The sequence below is a fragment of the Phaseolus vulgaris genome, chromosome 9, assembly GCF_051622355.1.
Source record: "Phaseolus vulgaris cultivar YP4 chromosome 9, ASM5162235v1, whole genome shotgun sequence".
In the NCBI taxonomy this organism is placed as follows: domain Eukaryota; kingdom Viridiplantae; phylum Streptophyta; class Magnoliopsida; order Fabales; family Fabaceae; genus Phaseolus; species Phaseolus vulgaris.
The window spans coordinates 38,023,333-38,042,295 of NC_143506.1; the positions used below are offsets into that span (position 1 = coordinate 38,023,333).

Consider the following 18,963-nt stretch of genomic DNA (forward strand, 5'->3'; position numbering starts at 1 on the left):
TTTTTTATTTTTAAATTAAAATTAATATTTAATTTAGTTAATATAATAATTAGTTATTTTTATTTTTAAAATTGGTGTTTATTTACTGATTTTTGTATTTAAATAATTTTTTATTTATATTATTAATAAGGGATAAAATGTGTGGCTTAAGAAATTAATGCATAATTTGTGGAAGAGTTTCAATTTGGACAAAAAGGGAAGAGTGTGAATTAATGATAAGCAGAAGGTGAAATATTAATATATTTGGGTTAATAGTGGGAGGAGTCCACTTTACTTTGGTTTTGTCTGTCACTGTATTATATTCATGGACGGTCGACAATCACACAGCATCATGAGAATTTTCGAATATTGTTTTATTTTGAGTCTTTCGAATTGTCATGTTGCTCCTGATTCATAAATAAATTAATGTTTTTCACCAAACACAGCAATCTGGTTTTGAATCATAGGATGATTAAGGTCACACACACCCACTTACACATTCAATCTGCAAAAGCTTCGTTTAAACAGTCTCTGTGGAAACCATGAAGAATGTAAAGATACACAAAGTGGTGTCTCTATTTCCTTGCTCCAGCTCTTAATTCTGTCTCTTCAAAATCTGGTTCGTATTCTTTTCTCTAATTCTTGTTCTTCTATATCTCAAACTTCCATTCCTGAATGGCCTTGCTTATATATATTTTGAAGAGTTTCAAAACCATTCCTTCTAATTTTTTTGGGGTTCATCACTTCTCTTCCCCTTTTGTTTTTTACAAGAGTTTTTCTTTGGTTTGAGGCACAGGCCTAGGTGGATACTAATCAAAGGCAAGTGCCTTTCTTTCTTAGTAAGAAAATTTGAATCCTAATTTATCAGAACCAGCTTCTATTATACCTTACCATTTGTATCTTTTCAGGCATATATCTGTTTTTCTCATTCAATCTATAATATAGAAAGTTAGTTTTTATTACCATTTGGTGCCTCTTGTGGATACTTTCTTTTTTAGCTTCTTCTTATGCTTTGCCTCTCTTTAGGTAGGGTAGTTTTAGTGCTGATACAGTTTTGTTTAAGCATCTTTTTGGAACTGTTTTTGGAGTTGTAAAGCTATAAGTTTAGATGTTATAATCTATAAGGGGTGTAATACTCTGGTTCTATATAAGGGTTAGAATACTTCTGAGTATCTCTTAATTTTATTTATTTATTACTGATAAAAAATTATTATACTGGTTTTCTCATGAAACTAACTTTGGTTAAGAGGCAAACTAGCATAAGAGAAGATTTGCAGAGACTTAAAATACGTTCAGGTTCAGGTATATGTGGAATACTGAATGAATATGATAAGTTTTGATTTTGAAATTCTTACTGGGAAGAGTAACCTTATGTTTGGATCAATGTTTTGTTGGGTCAATGTTTAAAAATTTGAAGCAAAAGATGATAATGACTCGCATTTATAATAGTATTAGGAGTAAAGTGGATTAATTGCAATATTATTTTCTTCCATTATACTTTTTTTTTCTTCCTTTAAGAATAAATGTTATATAAAAATTGAGGAATTATTAATATAATGAAAGAAAGAGAGAAGCGTGAGAGCCGCCCCCATAATTAGTGTGACCTAACCTGTCCCCTGAAAAGGATGCCTCACTACACCAAATATCTTCCTCGTTTCAACTTCAATTCTACCAATCATTCTACTTTCAGTTTTTGTTTATTATCAATAACTAAAATATAAATAAGAGAATAAAACATTTGAAATGTCCCAGCTCATATAAAAAAAACATAAATAAGTTCAAAAGAAAAGTAAGTACACATCCTTATAAATCTAGATCTCTTTCCCCCAAAAAACAGAACTTCATATTACAATTGGCACCCCACTAAGAAAGACTCAAGAAACACAACACCAGGTAGAGAGACTACTGCCTTTAGATGTCGGCACTAACATTGTAGAAAGTGAAGTACCCCTATGATGAATGTTACTTCAAAGAATATCCTTTTGGGTGACCTTTTCTATGTAGGAAGTTTTTCATTAAAACACAAGCTATGTAGTATAAATATTAACACACAAAAATAAAAAATAATTAATTGGCTATAGCGACTAAATTAGAGACTATTTTAGGAACTAAATAAATTTTTGGTTTCTAAATTAGTTTCTATTATTGTTAAATGGTTTCTAAATTGGTATCTAATTAGCAACCAAAGTTTTTGCTACCAAATTTATAATCTAAATAATTGGTAGTTAAAACTTGGTTGCTAATTAGATACCAATTTATAATTTTTTAACAATAATAGAAACTAATTTAGATTAGTTACTATTGAAACTAATTTAGATTAGTTACTATTGAAACTAATTATTTTAATCTTTAAAAATTGGTTTCTATTTGATGATTTTATTGTAATGTATTATATAATTATAAATTAATAATAAAAATTTATGTACACAAGTATGTTTCAGCTTTTTTAATAGAAATATGTTTTTCATGACTGATTCAAAATAATTTGTTTCTTATTTTTATAATCATAATAAAAATTTATACAATAAATTTGAATTTTTTAAAAATTAATGTATTTTTTCGTTTTAAAATTGTGTTAGAATTGTCAGATATTCAACAAATATATTTTGAATTGGACACTTCACGAATATGTGTCATACGAGTATCTTACGAATGTCATTATTCATACGTGTGTTCAACACGGATACGTCATTCATTTAAGAGACGTGTCTGAATCTCATAAAACACAATTCATGATTATAAAATTGAGAAGTAAGGTTATCTGATGAACATGAAGGTTATGTTCAAAGGTTAATGTTAGGTCATTTAGCTAAAAAAATGAAAAGAAAGAATCCTTTACTTAATTTTTGTTGCTTTCTGTTTTCATTTTGTTTTTAAATATGTGTACATACATTTTTTTTTGCGAATTCTTAACAAAAATCTGATTGGAAACAATTATTATTAAAAATTGAAAATGAAAAAATGAAAACAAGAAAAATAAATCTTTTCGTTTCTTTTTTTTATACCTTTCTTCCTCTCCAAAACTAGTATATCTTGAAGAACACACCCTAAAATGTTTCCTTATAAGTTTAAAGACTTGATGTTGGTTTTACAGAAACATGGACACAGTAAACGCGAACCCAGCATCGTCATCACCACAAGCACATGTGGTTCAGATTGCTTCAGCTGATCAACTTCCACACCCTTCTCGTCACATACTGCAAGATAGGAGTACTTGCTCTCTCTCTCTATATATATTTTTGTTCATGCACAATTCATAGTTCTTTTCGAAGGTGCAATATGCAACATTACAGCATCCACATATTTTACAATATCCTTATGCTTTGTTGAACTGAAGGAAATTTGGAACTGCAATTTCTTCAGGGGAATACTTACAGAAATGTGTACCCCTTTATAAGGTAGCAATGAGAGGTGATTGGAATGAAGCCAGACGCATGATAGAAGAAGACAGTAGTCTGTTGAACGCTGCCATAACAAAGGAATGGGGTACACTTCTTCATGTTGTGGCAGGAACAAACCATGTTCACTTTGCGAATCAATTGGTTAAATTACTTGACCTACCTGACCTGGAACTGCGAAATTTCAATGGAAACACAGCGTTTTGCTATGCTGCTGCATCTGGAAACATGGAAATGGCTGCTATGTTGATCAAACAAAATGAAGACCTACCCAAAATCAGGGGTGGAGAAGAAGCCACTCCTCTTTATATGGCTGTCTTGCTGAGAAAAGGTGAAATGGCAAGGCTTCTCTACCCTCTCACTACCAACATTTTGGAAGAAGATGACTTCACCATGCTGTTCTTCCGCTGCATAAAATCTGAATTGTATGGTGAGTTCATTTTCCTTACTTCTTCCTATTGATTCATCAAAGTTTACATGCTTTTTTGATAAATATCTCCCTATGCACATAAACATATTGGATCATAAACAATCAAGATTAAAAAATAATACGCAACTTGTTAAGTATCATATAACCAATTACTCAACTTTTGTCTTGGTCAACTGTGTATAATTATATGATTCAGATTTGTTACAGTGTTCTTATTTATTTTGATTTGTCACCTATATATATAACACGTGTGTGTCATAAAACTCATCCTGAATTTATTTCTTATTTTACAGTCGAATACCAAATTTATACCAAAGTTAAATATTTTTTCTCTTGTATTTTCAATTTGTCACTCAAACTTCTCTTAAAATATGAAACAAAATCCAAGTTCAGTTTTGGTAGTTTGAAATGCAGATTCATACTCCTTCCCTTACGTCCAATCATTTCTAAAACGTGAAAGCTACTTCAAAATTGCTTCAAATGAACTCAGTTTCCAAACTTGTAATGCATTTTCCAACTGAATCATTGTCTATTTTTTTATCAGTTAAGAATAAATAAAATTAAAGAAACATTTTAGGAGAGCTCCTACCTCATCGTTGTACACTATGCAAGCTGTCATAACTACTTCAAGACTTCCCTCTGCACAGACACGTTTTTGTCAAACTCTAACTTGATTTCCAGCGAGGATCTCTTCCTAAGACCCTCACTTACGGCTCCTACAGGTCCCTTGATGACTCTGGAAGTGCACATAACTTTGCAGCCTACACAAGCAGTATTATATCTACTCAAGCATTTTCCACCACTCCTAACATGTATTCTGCCCCTTGCTCGTGTATTATAAGTCAGATTTTAAGTTGTGCCATATAAAAGATTTATTCTCCTTGCTTATAAACAACACAGTTCCTTGATCCCAGATACTTCTCACAACAGCCGCGCCTTTCCAAAGTGGAAATTCTCAAAGTGACACCTCCTGATGTTAAATGCCAATCCATTTGTAACAGAGAGACCAGACTTGTTGAGCATGAATTAATGTTTCTTAGTCACATGCCATTTTCAAAGTATGTTCAACTTTTAATGTTGACTAAAGTAGAAGAATACATTGAACTTTCAGGAATTCAGTTAGATCAGTGAATATAAGTTAAAAGCGAAGCTCGGTGTGTGGAAAGAGAAATTTTTATCCATGACAGGGAGAATTTGTCTTATCAACTCTATCATATCTACTATATCTTTGTATTATCTCTCCCTTTTCAAAGCCCCTGACTCAGTCTGTAAGAGGATTACCTCTATCCAAAGGAGATTCTTGTGGGGTTGGGGGAAAGAAAGCAAGCCAATTTGCTGGGTTAGTTGGGAAGATGTGTGCAAACCTAAAGAAGAGGGGGGATTGGGTTTAAGAGAAATACGAAAGTTAAATCATGCTCTCCTAGCTAAATGGAGATGACACTGTATCTCTTAAGAGGAAGGAAGGTGGAAGGAGTTATTGGACTCAAAGTATGGGTTGGAGCCTGGAAGCGTCCATACACTAGTCAAACTCCAATCTTGGTGGTGGAAAGATCTCTATAAAGTGTGCAAGGAGGGAGGAGGAAAATGACGGTTTCAAGAAGAACTAAGCTGGAAACTAGGGTGTGGAGGCAAAATAAAGTTCTGGGAGGAGGTGTGGGTTGGGAGCTCTGATCTCAAATCCTTGTTTCCTAGACTGTTCTCTCTATCCTTAAACCAGGGGCAAATAGTGGGTGAAGTTGGTGTGTGGATTAATTCGAATTGGAGATGGAGGCTGACATGGAGGCGTGCCAAATTTGAGTGGGAATCTTCACTGGAAGCAGACCTCTTTACATGGCTATTAGGGGCACTAATGAGAAGGAATGACGTGGATGTGCAGGTGTGGGGGAAGGAAGAACCAGACCTTTTTTCTGTGAATTCTGCTTATGAGTGCCTTGCCAAGCAGTCTCGTAGAACCCAATCCGATGTGTTTAATCTCCTTTGGAAGACTAAGACATTCCCAAATGTGATCGTGACAGCTTGGAGAGTGCTGTTGGATAGAATCCCAACAAGGGTGAGTTTGAGTAGGAGAGGGGTGATGATGGAATCTACGATATGTGCAATGTGTCAGCTTAAGGAGGAGTCTTGTCAACATATCTTCTTGGAGTGTAAATACGCACAATGGGTATGGTCCTTGTGCTTCAAATGGATAGGTATCTCTTTTGTTCAACAGAATGATTTAAATATGCACTTTATGAGTTTTTATCTGAGTAATGCTAGCAAGAAGCAAAACCTGGTATGGAAAGGTATTTGGGCATCTGTTATTAGGTGTATCTGGGACCAAAGGAACCTGATTGTATTCAAAACAAGGCTAGTAGATGCGGAGGAGGTGTTTCAGAAGGCTCAATTCAAATCCTGGCTTTGGATGAAGCACAAGGTGCATTCCTGTACTTATTCTTTCATAGACTGGATTCTTAATCCAATGCTTTGCATTAGAAGTTATAATTAGGACTCCCAGATGCCAAGAGTTTTAAGACTACGACCTATACTGGATTTATAGTTGGTTGGAGGTGTTGGTGGGTTTGTCACGGCCTGCAGCTGGTGCAAGATGGAAAAGACATATGTACTTGTATGCAAGGGAGTCAAAAGGAATGTTAAGGACATGATGGAAGATTCTGTTTTGATGTGTCTTTTAACAGACCAATGGAGGCAGGGTGTATGCTGGTTCAAGGTTCTTTTTGCAGGAAACAAAAATTGTGTTTTTTATGTGGTGTTTTGGTTGTTGTGGAAATCCCTAAGTGTGTTTGCTGATCAACTAGTGGTTTCACATGTGGATGGTAGCAGTAGAGGTTGTGGTGGGGATTCAGACATGTTGGGGGATGTAAGTCGAAGTTGTAAACTCCAACCAATCTAAGTGCGAGATGGACCTTGGCAAGTAGGAAGTTGGTTTCTGATAAAAGTGAGCTTAAAAGGAACAAACAAGGGGAAACCAAAGTCCAAAGAGGAGCGAATGGAAGATGCTGCGTTGAAGTGATTAATTCTGTAACAAGTGCTACAATCGTGTCACTGCAAGCTGAGTAGAAGGAATGTCATTGAGGTGGTGGAGATAACCAATATTTTGGTGTATTTTGGTGGTTTTGTAGTTGCAGTTTGCAGTGCTTATAGTATTCCAATATGAGCACGGTGCTAGTTGAAATAGGAATGTTTAGCTTATGCAGCAAACATTATCTTTTGCTTCTGGGGTCTTTGTTCATCTCTTTATTCTTGGAGATTCTTAATGTGGTTTGGTTTATGTAAAAGGGTTTGTATCCCTCTTAATTTAATTTCATTCTTTACTGATAAAAAAAATATATTCATCTTTACTGAATTTTGAGGATGGACAAGATTATATATATATATATATGACCACAAAAACATTCATGAGGACCACATGCTAATCACTCAGGTTATAATCTCTTAGGCTAGAAACACAGAATCAATCAAAGTTTTCACAGACACTTTTAGTAATATACCATGCAGCAATTACCTTCCTAGCTAACAAATTTGGAAAATTTTGCAGATATTGCTTTGCAAATTCTACAAGAACGCTCGATGCTGGCAGTGGCGAGGGATGAGAACAACGACACAGGCTTGCATCTCTTGGCTCGAAAGACTTGTGGTTTTAGTGTTGGTGATCAATGGTATCTTCCAAACCAGATTTTGAACTCTAGTAAGTTCTTACAATCACTGTGTTACCTACATGGAAAACTAGGGTACTGGCTTCATATTCTCCTTATACTGCTTTTCATACCCTCTATAGCCACTGCCTTTGCAAATTCTTATAACAATTCATGTGTAAATATTTATTCTTATATAATTCAAATTTATAACAAATATTTTTTTATAATTTAACTTATATCATTATTAAAATTTATAAAAAAAATAAATATGTTGAAGTTATAAGCTATATTTTGTATTTTAGATTTCACAATTTGAGTTATAATATAAAATTTTATTAAACTATTGACAATTTTCTTTAAAAAAACTTTTGAAATTTAATTCAGAAACTATGCATATTGAAAAAGAATAGACATGTAAGAAAAATAAACCTATAAATAAAAATAATAATAATAATAATTCAACTCATATTTAAAGAAATGTTTTTTTAGCAGCTCGACCATTTTCCTATGTTTTTTTGGCTTTTGTATTCCAGATACACGAAAACGATCAAAGATAAACTTTTTTTAAAAAAATTTTAAGTTTAATTAAATTATAAATCTTTTATAAATTTATATATTTTTAAGTTGTGTTCTTATTAAATTTTTATATTTTTATATTTTTTTTAGTTCAGTTTCTTTCGTTTAATTTTTCAAAACTTGTTTTTAAAAGCTAAAAACTGAAAAGTTCTTCATCTGTTGAAGAAGACAAAACTTTCCACCCATTTTCATTTTCTCAAATCTAAAACAGTTTTAAAATTAGAATTATCAATCAAGATATCTTTCAACTTATTTTCAAAAACTTTTATTCAAAATTAATGAATAAAAACTAGTTTTAAAATCTAAAAACACAAAATTAAACATATGTGTCTCATCATTATAACTAATGACAGTCATTAATTACGAGAAACAGGCATGAAGGCAACTCCATTCGTCCAACTTGTTGAGTGTCTTTGGAACATGCTTCTACAACAAGATTACGATGAAACACAGTTGAGGACTTTCATAAGTCAACCATCACAAATAACATTTGATGCTACAAAAGTTGGAAATTTTGAATTTTTAGCTACACTTATGAGATCTTACCCTGATTTATTATGGGAAGTGGATCATAAAAACCGAAGCATAATTCACATTGCTGTTCTTCACCGCCATTCAACCATCTATTGTCTAATACACGAACTAGGCTCAATCAAAGATTTCATAGCAACTTTTGAAGACGATGAAGGAAACAACATATTGCATTATGCTGCTATGTTGTCACCTCCAGACAAACTCAGCTTAATTTCCGGAGCAGCTCTTCAAATGACACATGAATTACTATGGTTCCAGGTATATTCATACAAGATTATATGATCCTATATTATGCATATATTGATCTTTCTCTTTCAATTTTGGTTTCAAACTTAAACCATGCATGGTAGTTTATAATTACTCTAGAAAGAATATGAACCTGAAAATTTTGCTACATGATCCAGAGGAATTGTTGCTGCATAATCCATAGGAATTGCTGCACAAACCAGAAACACTTAGAAGCAATACTGTTGAATAAACTTTAAATGTTAGTTTGTGGATTTTAAAATTAGAAGTTACTAGAATATTATAGAATGAGGGTTTGGATAGGTGAAAGGTCAAAAGTTGTAAGTGGGATTTTAATTATGTTGTTGCTACCACGGTTAACGAAGGCGACCAGATATGACAACTGGAGCATTCAAATGAAAGCTCTTCTCGGTTCTCAGGATTCATGGGAGGTGGTCGAAGAAGGTTGTGAAGAACCAACAAATACCACGGGTTATACGGCGACTCAAACCAAGGCGTTGAAAGAGACGCGATCGAAAGATAAGGCAGCTTTGTACATGTTGTATAGAGTTGTTGATGAGGCAATTTTTGAGAAGATTGCTGGTGCGTCCACTTCAAAGGAAGCATGGGACATATTGGAGAAGGTGTTCAAAGGAGCTGACCGAGTTAAGCAAGTGCGTCTACAAACTTTGCGTGGCGAGTTGGAGAACATGAAGATGATGGAGTCAGAAAGTGTATCTGACTACATCACGCGTGTACAGGCTGTGGTGAATCAACTCAACCGAAACGGTGAAACTCTGACCGATGCACGAGTTGTGGAGAAGATTTTGAGAACATTAACAGACAATTTTGGGAGTATTGTGTGCGCGATAGAAGAGTCAAAGGACCTTGCGACGCTCACAGTCGACGAGCTCGCCGGTTCTCTCGAGGCACACGAGCAACGAAAGAAGAAGAAGAAGGAGGAAACACTCGAGCAAGCACTTCAAACCAAGGCGTCAATCAAAGACGAAAAGGTACTCTATCATCAAAATTCTCAATATAGAGGGCGTGGTCATGGAAGTCGTGGAAACGGTCGTGGTGGAAAAGGCAGCAACCTTGAAGGGTACTATAAGGAGAAGGAACATTCTAGCCAACCAAATTGGCGTGGAAGAGGACGTGGTAGAGGAAGAGGCGGCCGATCGAATTATTCCAACATCGAGTGCTACAAATGTCACAAATATGGTCACTATGCGAAGGATTGTAACTCTGACAAATGTTACAATTGTGGTAAAGTGGGGCATTGTGCAAAAGATTGTCGTGCTGATATAAAGATATAAGAAACAACCAACCTAGCCTTGGAAGTCGAAACAAATGAAGGTGTTCTCTTGATGGCTCAAGATGAAGTCAACATTAACAATGACACTCTGTGGTACCTCGACTCAGGAGCAAGCAACCATATGTGCGGTCACAAGTACCTATTCAAAGATATGCAAAAGATTGAAGATGGTCATGTGTCATTTGGAGATGCATCAAAGGTGGAGGTCAAAGGCCGAGGTACGGTTTGCTACTTACAAAAGGATGGCTTAATTGGGTCACTCCAAGATGTTTATTACGTACCAGACCTCAAGACCAACATTTTGAGTATGGGGCAACTCACGGAGAAAGGTTACTCGATATTTTTGAAAGATCGACTCCTACACTTGAAGAACAAGCAAGGGCGTTTGGTTGCTCGAATCGAGATGGCAAGAAATCGGATGTACAAGCTGAATTTGAGAAGCATACGAGAAAAATGTTTGCAAGTCAACATAGAAGATAAGGCATTGTTGTGGCATCTCCGTTTTGGTCACCTACATCATGGTGGACTAAAAGAGTTAGCGAAGAAGAATATGGTGCACGGGCTATCCAACATGGACTACGAGGGAAAATTTTGTGAAGAATGTGTGCTCAGCAAGAATGTGAGAACCTCGTTTCCAAAGAAGGCTCAATATTGGGCTAAGCAACCTCTCGAATTGATTCATACCGACATATGTGGACCAATTACTCCAGAGTCCTTCAGCGGTAAAAGGTATTTCATTACCTTCATTGATGATTTCTCACGGAAAACTTGGGTTTACTTTCTGAAAGAAAAATTCGAGGCATTTGAGGTGTTCAAAAAGTTCAAGGTGATGATGGAGAGGACAACTGATAAACAGATCAAAGTTGTACGATCTGATAGAGGTGGCGAGTATACTTCAACGGTTTTCATGGAGTATTGCGAGGAGCAAGGCATAAGGCGATTTCTAACTGCACCATACACTCCTCAACAAAATGGTGTGGCCGAGAGGAAGAATCGGACCATTCTCGACATGGTTCGATCAATGCTTAAGAGCAAAAAGATGCCAAAGGAATTTTGGGCGGAAGCTGTGCAATACGCCATCTATGTGCAAAATCGATGTCCACATGTGAAGTTAGATGGTCAAACACCACAAGAGGCATGGAGCGGACAAAAGCCAACAGTTTCTCATCTCAAAGTGTTTGGTAGTGTGGCTTATGCACACGTACCAGATCAACGAAGAACGAAGCTCGAAGACAAAAGCAAAAGGTATGTTTTTATTGGATATGATGAAAAGACAAAAGGGTACAAGCTACTTGATCCAATAAGCAAGAAGGTGACGGTGAGTCGTGATGTGCAAATAAATGAAGCAAGCGAGTGGGATTGGAAAAATTCTTCAGAGGTTATGATTGAAGTTGGAGAATCATCACCGACAAGTATAAATTTCGAAACAACCGATGATGAAGATGAACCACGACAACCTAAAATTCGAAGTTTGCATGATTTGTATGATTCGACAAATGAGGTACACCTAGTATGTCTTTTGGCAGATGCAGAAAATATCAGCTTTGAAGAGGCGGTGCGAGACAAGAAGTGGCAAACTGCCATGGATGAGGAGATTAAAGCGATTGACCGCAACAACACATGGGAGCTAACAGAATTGCCAGAGGGAAGTCAGCCCATTGGTGTGAAGTGGATATTCAAGAAAAAGATGAATGCTCAAGGCGAGATAGAGAGGTACAAGGCACGACTCGTTGCGAAGGGATACAAACAAAAGGAGGGAATTGACTACGATGAGGTGTTTGCTCCCGTTGTAAGAATGGAGACAATTCGATTGCTCATTTCCCAAGCGGCTCAATTTCAATGGCCGATATTTCAAATGGATGTCAAGTCGGCATTCTTGAATGGTGTGCTTGAAAAAGAAGTCTACATCAAACAACCACCTGGGTACATGAAAATCGGAGAGGAGAAGAAGGTGCTAAAATTGAAAAAGGCACTTTACGGGTTGAAGCAAGCACCGCGGACATGGAATACTCGTATCGATACATACTTCAAGGAGAACGGGTTCAAGCAATGTCCTTACGAGCATGCTCTTTATGCAAAGAACAATGGAGGTAACATGATATTTGTTGCTCTTTATGTTGATGATCTCATTTTTATGGGTAACAATAATGAGATGATAGAAGAGTTTAAGGGCACAATGAGACGGGAATTTGAGATGACAGATTTGGGATTGATGAAGTTTTTCCTTGGCTTGGAGGTTAGACAAAAAGAGACGGGTATTTTTGTATCACTGGAGACATATGCAAAAGAGATTTTGAAGAAGTACAAGATGGAAAATTGCAACCTAGTATCAATACCAATGGAACCAGGTGCAAAACTCTCAAAGTTCGATGGAGGAGAACGTGTCGATGCAAGTAGATACCGGAGTTTGGTAGGAAGCCTTCGTTATCTCACATGCACGAGGCCGGATCTTTCATTAAGTGTCGGCATCATAAGTCGATTCATGGAGGAACCAGATTACTCACATTGGAAGGCGTTGAAGTGAGTCCTACGGTACATCCAAGGTACTGTATCACTTGGATTGTTCTACTCAAAAGCAGAAGATTACAAGTTGGTGGGTTACTCTGACAGTGATTGGTGTGGAGACATAGATGATTGGAAAAGTACATCGGGATATGTATTCTTTATGGGCAACACAGCATTTTCTTGGCTTTCAAAGAAGCAACCGATCGTGACGCTATCAACGTGTGAAGCTGAATATGTGGCAGCATCTTGGTGTGTATGTCATGCGATATGGCTGAGAAACTTGTTGAGTAAGATGGAGCTAAAGCAACTAGATGCAACTGTGATTCAAGTTGACAACAAATCAGCAATTGAGTTGGCAAAGAACCCAGTGAACCATGAAAGAAGCAAACACATTGACGTTCGTTTTCACTTTATTCGTGATCATGTGAAGAAAGGAAGTGTGGAATTGGTGCATGTGGCAAGTCAAGATCAAGTTGCTGATATCTTCACAAAACCGCTACCGAAAGTCTTTTTCGACAAATACAAGAAGATGATTGGCATGATGGATGGTAGAAACATTTAAGTTTATGGGGGAGTTTTGTTGAATAAACTTTAAATGTTAGTTTGTGGGTTTTAAAATTAGAAGTTACTAGAATATTATAGAATGAGGGTTTGGATAGGTGAAAGGTCAAAAGTTGTAAGTGGGATTTTAATTATGTTGTTAGTGGGATTTTAAGGTCATAATGTAGATCTTTCTAGAAGAGCTTACTAAAGCCTATAAAAAGGATGCTCTATCATTTGTAAGATGCACCACAGAAAGAAATACAATAGAGAAAATTACAAAGAAGAGTGTTTCTTTTAGAGAGAATTTAAGTGTGAGTGAGTGATTGCTTGTTTTACATATACTTCCGATCTAACAAGCATCAACATTAACAAGCATATAGTGTTTTTTTATCAGCAAAAGGAATGGAATAAATATTTGATCATTGAGTTTTTTTATCAACAAAAGGAATAGAATAAATATTTGATCATTTAAGGAATGCTCAATTCCGTATACAAGTAAACCTGATAATAGAACACTACAAGAAAATCATGAAATAGAAACTACTTTTTAGATACCAAAATAATTAGTTGCAATAGTACCTAAATTAAAGACCATTTTAGAAACTAAATAAAAAATTGGTTTTTATTATTGTTAAATAATTTCTAAATTGGTATCTAATTAACAACCAAGGTTTTAGAGACCAAATTTAGAAACTAAATAATTGGTAGTTAAAACCTTGGTTGCTAATTAGATACCAATTTAAAAATTATTTAACAATAATAAAAACTAATTTAGAAACCAATTTTTTATTTAATTTCTAAAATGGTCTCTAATTTAGTTACTATTGTAACTAATTATTTTCGTTTCTAAAAATTGGTTTCTATTTCATAATTTTTTGTAGTGGAATGATCATTTAGTTTGTATAACACATTCCACATTTAACCATGATGTTTTTTCAATAAAACCTAACAATCCAAATCTTGCTAGTTTATAATTACAAACCATAATTACTCTAGAAAGAATATGAACCTGAAAATTTTGCTACATGATCCAGAGGAATTGTTTCTGCATAATCCATAGGAATTGCTGCACAAACCAGAAACACTTAGAAGCATATACTTCCGATCTAACAAGCATAGGCATAAACAAGCATACAGTTTTTTTTTATCAGAAAAGGAATGGAATAAATATTTGATCATTGAGTTTTTTTATCAACAAAAGGAATAGAATAAATATTTGATCATTTAAGGAATGCTCCAATCCGTATACAAGTAAACCTGATAATAGAACACTACAAGAAAATCATGAAATAGAAACCAATTTTTAAATACCAAAATAATTAGTTGCAATAGTAACTAAATTAGAGACCATTTTAGAAACTAAATAAAAAGTTGGTTTCTAAATTAGTTTTTATTATTGTTAAATAGTTTCTAAATTGGTATCTAATTAGCAACCAAGGTTTTAGAGACCAAATTTAGAAATTAAATAATTGGTAGTTAAAACCCTGATTGCTAATTAGATACCAATTTAAAAATTATTTAATAATTATATAAACTAATTTAAAAACCAATTTTTTATTTAATTTCTAAAATGGTCTCTAATTTAGTTACTGTTGTAACTAATTATTTTCGTCTCTAAAAATTAATTTCTATTTCATGATTTTTATCCATTTAGTTTGTATAACACATTCCACCTTTAACCATGATGTTTTTTCAATAAAACCTAACAATCCAAATCCAAACACAATACAAGTCAATATAATATAAACAAAAGATTCAAAACTTGAAAATTTCATCAAGTCGAAGTCCAGACCCAAATTCCAAACCTTTATTTGAGCAAAAAACCAACGACACACATTTGTACCAGTCGTTTTGAGATAGAAAGGATAGTTACCTCCTCCACTACAAAACATATAACACAACAACATCGAAGAAAAAAAAACCAGCAAAAAATAGATAAATTATACAATAAAATTCAAACATTGTATAGAATCCAACACCAATAAAAATAGGAAAAATTGCTTTTAGTGTATTTATGATTTATTCAAGTCCATACTTGCCATAATAAACATCTTCACTAGAATCGATCACATTGTCATTAAATATGGTTTAATTTGAGAAATCAATCATGACCTACTTTCAGGACTAAAAACACTTATCATATATAGTATGACATTATACTTTTACATAGTAAAAAAACATTGTAGTTTGATATTGCAGGAGGTGAAGAAAATAATGCTGCTGGTAAATATAGAGAAGAAAAATGCTGAAGGCAAGACTCCTCGTGAAATATTTGCTGAGGAGCATAAAGAACTATTAACAAAGGCAGAATCATGGACAAAGAGCACAGCTATTAATTGCATGCTTGTATCTACACTCATAACCACAGGAGTTTTCACTGCTACGTTTATGGTTCCTGGTGGCAACAATAAAAAATCAGGAAATCCCAACTATTTGCAGGAACAAGCATTCCTGGTATTCTCACTATCAGTTGCATGTGCTCTGATATCAGCATCAGCCTCCATACTAATGTTCTTGTCCATCCTCATTTCAAGTTATGCAGAGGATGAATGTTTCAAATCCCTCCCTTACAAGTTACTCTTTGGTATGGTCACACAAATCATCTCCATCACAACCATGATGATATCGTTCAGTGCTGCTTTTTACATAACATTTTCTCATGGTTTAACCAGGGTTCCATTTTCTATTTTCGTGCTTTCGTTTCTGCCAATACCCTTGTTCAAACCACTATGGTCAGATATTATCCGTTCTTCTTATCTTTGTATGTCTCTCTTTTGGCCTGGAAAATAAATCCTTGCCAAGTTGTTCATATGTACATAGCTTACCCTGTAGTCGTATGGTGTATGAATTCTTCTCCAAATAATAATGAATTTTTTAAGGCTGAGGAATTCAGACCTTGTGTTAATTACTTTAAAAAAATATTTATTTTGTTCAATTAAATAATAATTGAAATATCTGTTTTTTTTATAGTTTAAGTTCATGGTGTATACAAACTTACTTTGACTATTTATATATAGTTGATAAAATTAAAACAGTAAATATCAATAACGAAAAGGATTACAAAAATTAAAAAAAAAAGTTTTTTCAAGTTTGGCATCAATTTTGTAAATTTATATAAATTTAAGAGAAATTTAATACTACCAAATATCATCCTTCTACTTCTCTTACTTTTTTTTATCAACTTTGGTGAATATGATATATGGAAAATATTTCCCAGATGGAAATGAAAACTGTTGTTTTGGGAATTGACTCATTATTCATGTCTTGGGGACATGAGCAATGAGATGAAGGGAACAACTCGCCCGTCGACGAGGGGTTTCCCGAGTGGATCCTCGTCGAGAGGTTTCCCGAGTGGATCCTCGTCGAGAGCGGGGTTTCTTTAGGTCAGGAGCATACATGGCGAGTAGCATTGGCGGCAGGCGATTTTGCAGAGATTGTGTTCCTCGTGGCACTTAGTGCTCACCAGAGTAAGCTACATGGCGAGTTATTCCCTGCATGGGTAACTTGTCGTGTGGCGAGGTGAATGTAGGTGGCCTCGGTTCTGGGTGTTTCGGTAAAGTTGAATGTTGCTTTGAGGTAACTTGTTGGTTCTATTTTTGGGTACGTTTTTCTCACTTTATGGTTGTTCTGCTCCAACCATAAAGGAGAGTTTCTTTTGTAGATGATATAGAAAGTCCACTTGTGGTTACTGTATATGGGTTGGGATACCCCTCAAGTATCCCCTTTAATTTTATTTATTCATTGCTGATAAAAAAAAAATCATGTCTTGGGGAGAATCTCCTCCTCGTCAACTCATGATTTCGCTTCTCTATTTCTAAATATTTCAAATTAAGAAAAAATTTCTTTAACACCTGCAAAATAAAAAATACATATACTTGACAAACCATTATAATAACATAATAATATTTTAAATTAAAAAATAAATTAAATATGATTAACATATTAGTTTATTGAAGTATAAAGTGTATGTTTTTACTGTGTGTAGCATCTTCAAATTATTATCACTACAAGAAAATCATTAAATAAAAACTAATTTGAGAGATAAAAAATAATTAGTTATTATATTGACTAAATTAGAGAACATTACAGAGACTACAAAAAAAAATTGGTTTTTAAATTAGTTTTTATTATTGTTAAATGATTTCTAAATTGATATCTAATTACCTACCAATGCTTTTGCTACCAAATTTAGAATCTAAATAATTGGTAGTTAAAACCTTGGTAGCTAATTAGATATTAATTTAGAAACTATTTAACAGTAATAGAAACTAATTTTTTTTTTAATCTCTAAAATGATATCTAATTTAGTCACTACGTAACTAATTATTTTTTATCTCTAAAATTGGTTTTCATAATTTTCTTGTAGTGTATAATCTACGTACATTTTTACATGATTTTTTATCACTCAATCCAGAATCGTGACATGTTGAAAATCTTAGTAAATCTTTTATGTAGGTTTGTGTTTCCCTTATCTTTCCACATTAATTTTTTTTAGCAAAAAAATTATATATTTATAAACAATGACAAACTTAAAGTAATCAAATTAATATACTTGTAAGACTAGAACCTCTTAAAAATCATGTTGTAAAGCTCAAATTCTTTTCATATTAGTTTATTATTCCTTGTTCTTAGAAGTGGATTCCTTAACTCTTCATTGTGAATTGAGATAGTTCTCATTCAAATCAATATTTTTTCAATTCATACGTGATTCACATATGTTGTCATTCCAACTTCTTATACCTTCAACTTTTTTTTTTATTTTAAAATTCGAATTGTCATAATCTCTTATGATTTGTAAAGTATTTTTTTCTCTTCTAACAACCTATCCTCTCATAACCTAACCTTTGATCATTTACTTACCTTTCATAAGCTATTTTTATCAATCCAGTTTTGTTTTTCTCCTTCCTCGCATGCCTAATTTCTCAGATCCCTCCACCTTTGAGAATCCAATTTAATCTCATCCATTATGCATAACTAGATTTCAAAATATATATCTCCACATTCTTAGACTTTCTATTTCTTTTTTGTCACTTCTATTTGCAAAAAGTACGGTGACATTTCTATATTTTATTTTTGAATTTTCGATGAGAAATGACGAAGGTTATCGCTATAACCGTCGTTAAAAATGAAGTTGAGCACAAATAACGAAGATTAGTATACTGAATTGTCATTAATAATGGAATTTGGGCACAAATAACGATGATTAGTATACTGAATTTTCATTAATAATGGAATTTGGGCACAAATAACAACGATTACTCTATTGAATTATCGTTATAAAACTGAATATAAAAAAAAAAGCCCAGCTCGCGCTCTTCGAACTCACTCTTTTTCTCCCTCGTGCACACTATATTTTGCACATCACACATAATATTAATAATAATATGACCAAAGAACTTGTCTGGTCTAGTGGTTAACATTTCCCTGGTCATTGGAAGGACTTGGGTTCGAGTCCTGGCTACTACAGTTTCCTTGCAATATTAATTTGGGGCTTGGGTTCGAGTCCTATCCAGTGCACAATCTCACTCAAATGTTAATGGCGATTAAAATTTCAAGTCTATCTTATCTCCAACCCCCGCGTCACCATCGTCTTCTTCTCTCCTCCTCGTGTCTTCTTCTCACCTCCGCGCTCGAAAACAGTTGCAACACCCCAAAGGGGATTGGGGTGGACCAAAATTCCAAAAAACCACCCATTTATTATTGTTTTTTTTTTATTTTTAAGTATTATTTAGGTATTTTAAGGTTTTATTTCCCATACTTTCACTTGTCAAAAAATTCTAAAATTTTGCATGATGTTTCCTACTATAAAGTAGAGATTTATTA

General features: G+C 34.1%; 1 protein-coding gene across 4 annotated transcripts; it reads left to right on the plus strand.

Moving 5' to 3' along the window:
* The first annotated feature begins 221 nt into the window (after positions 1-221).
* LOC137821360 (uncharacterized) lies at positions 222-15,971 on the plus strand. 4 transcript variants are annotated; one of them, XM_068625915.1, is made up of 6 exons: positions 222-598; positions 3,074-3,189; positions 3,378-3,807; positions 7,343-7,492; positions 8,392-8,810; positions 15,340-15,971. In XM_068625915.1, the coding sequence occupies exons 2-6, from the start codon at positions 3,124-3,126 to the stop codon at positions 15,928-15,930; spliced, it is 1,656 nt and encodes a 551-aa protein (XP_068482016.1). In that variant the 5' UTR covers positions 222-598; positions 3,074-3,123; the 3' UTR covers positions 15,931-15,971. The 4 variants fall into 4 exon arrangements, with proteins under 4 accessions (XP_068482016.1, XP_068482015.1, XP_090151450.1 ...); XM_068625914.2 differs by having other exon boundaries at positions 257-598; positions 3,343-3,807; XM_090295324.1 differs by lacking the exon at positions 15,340-15,971 and adding an exon at positions 8,957-9,155 and having other exon boundaries at positions 268-598; positions 3,343-3,807.
* Positions 15,972-18,963: the final 2,992 nt, after the last annotated feature.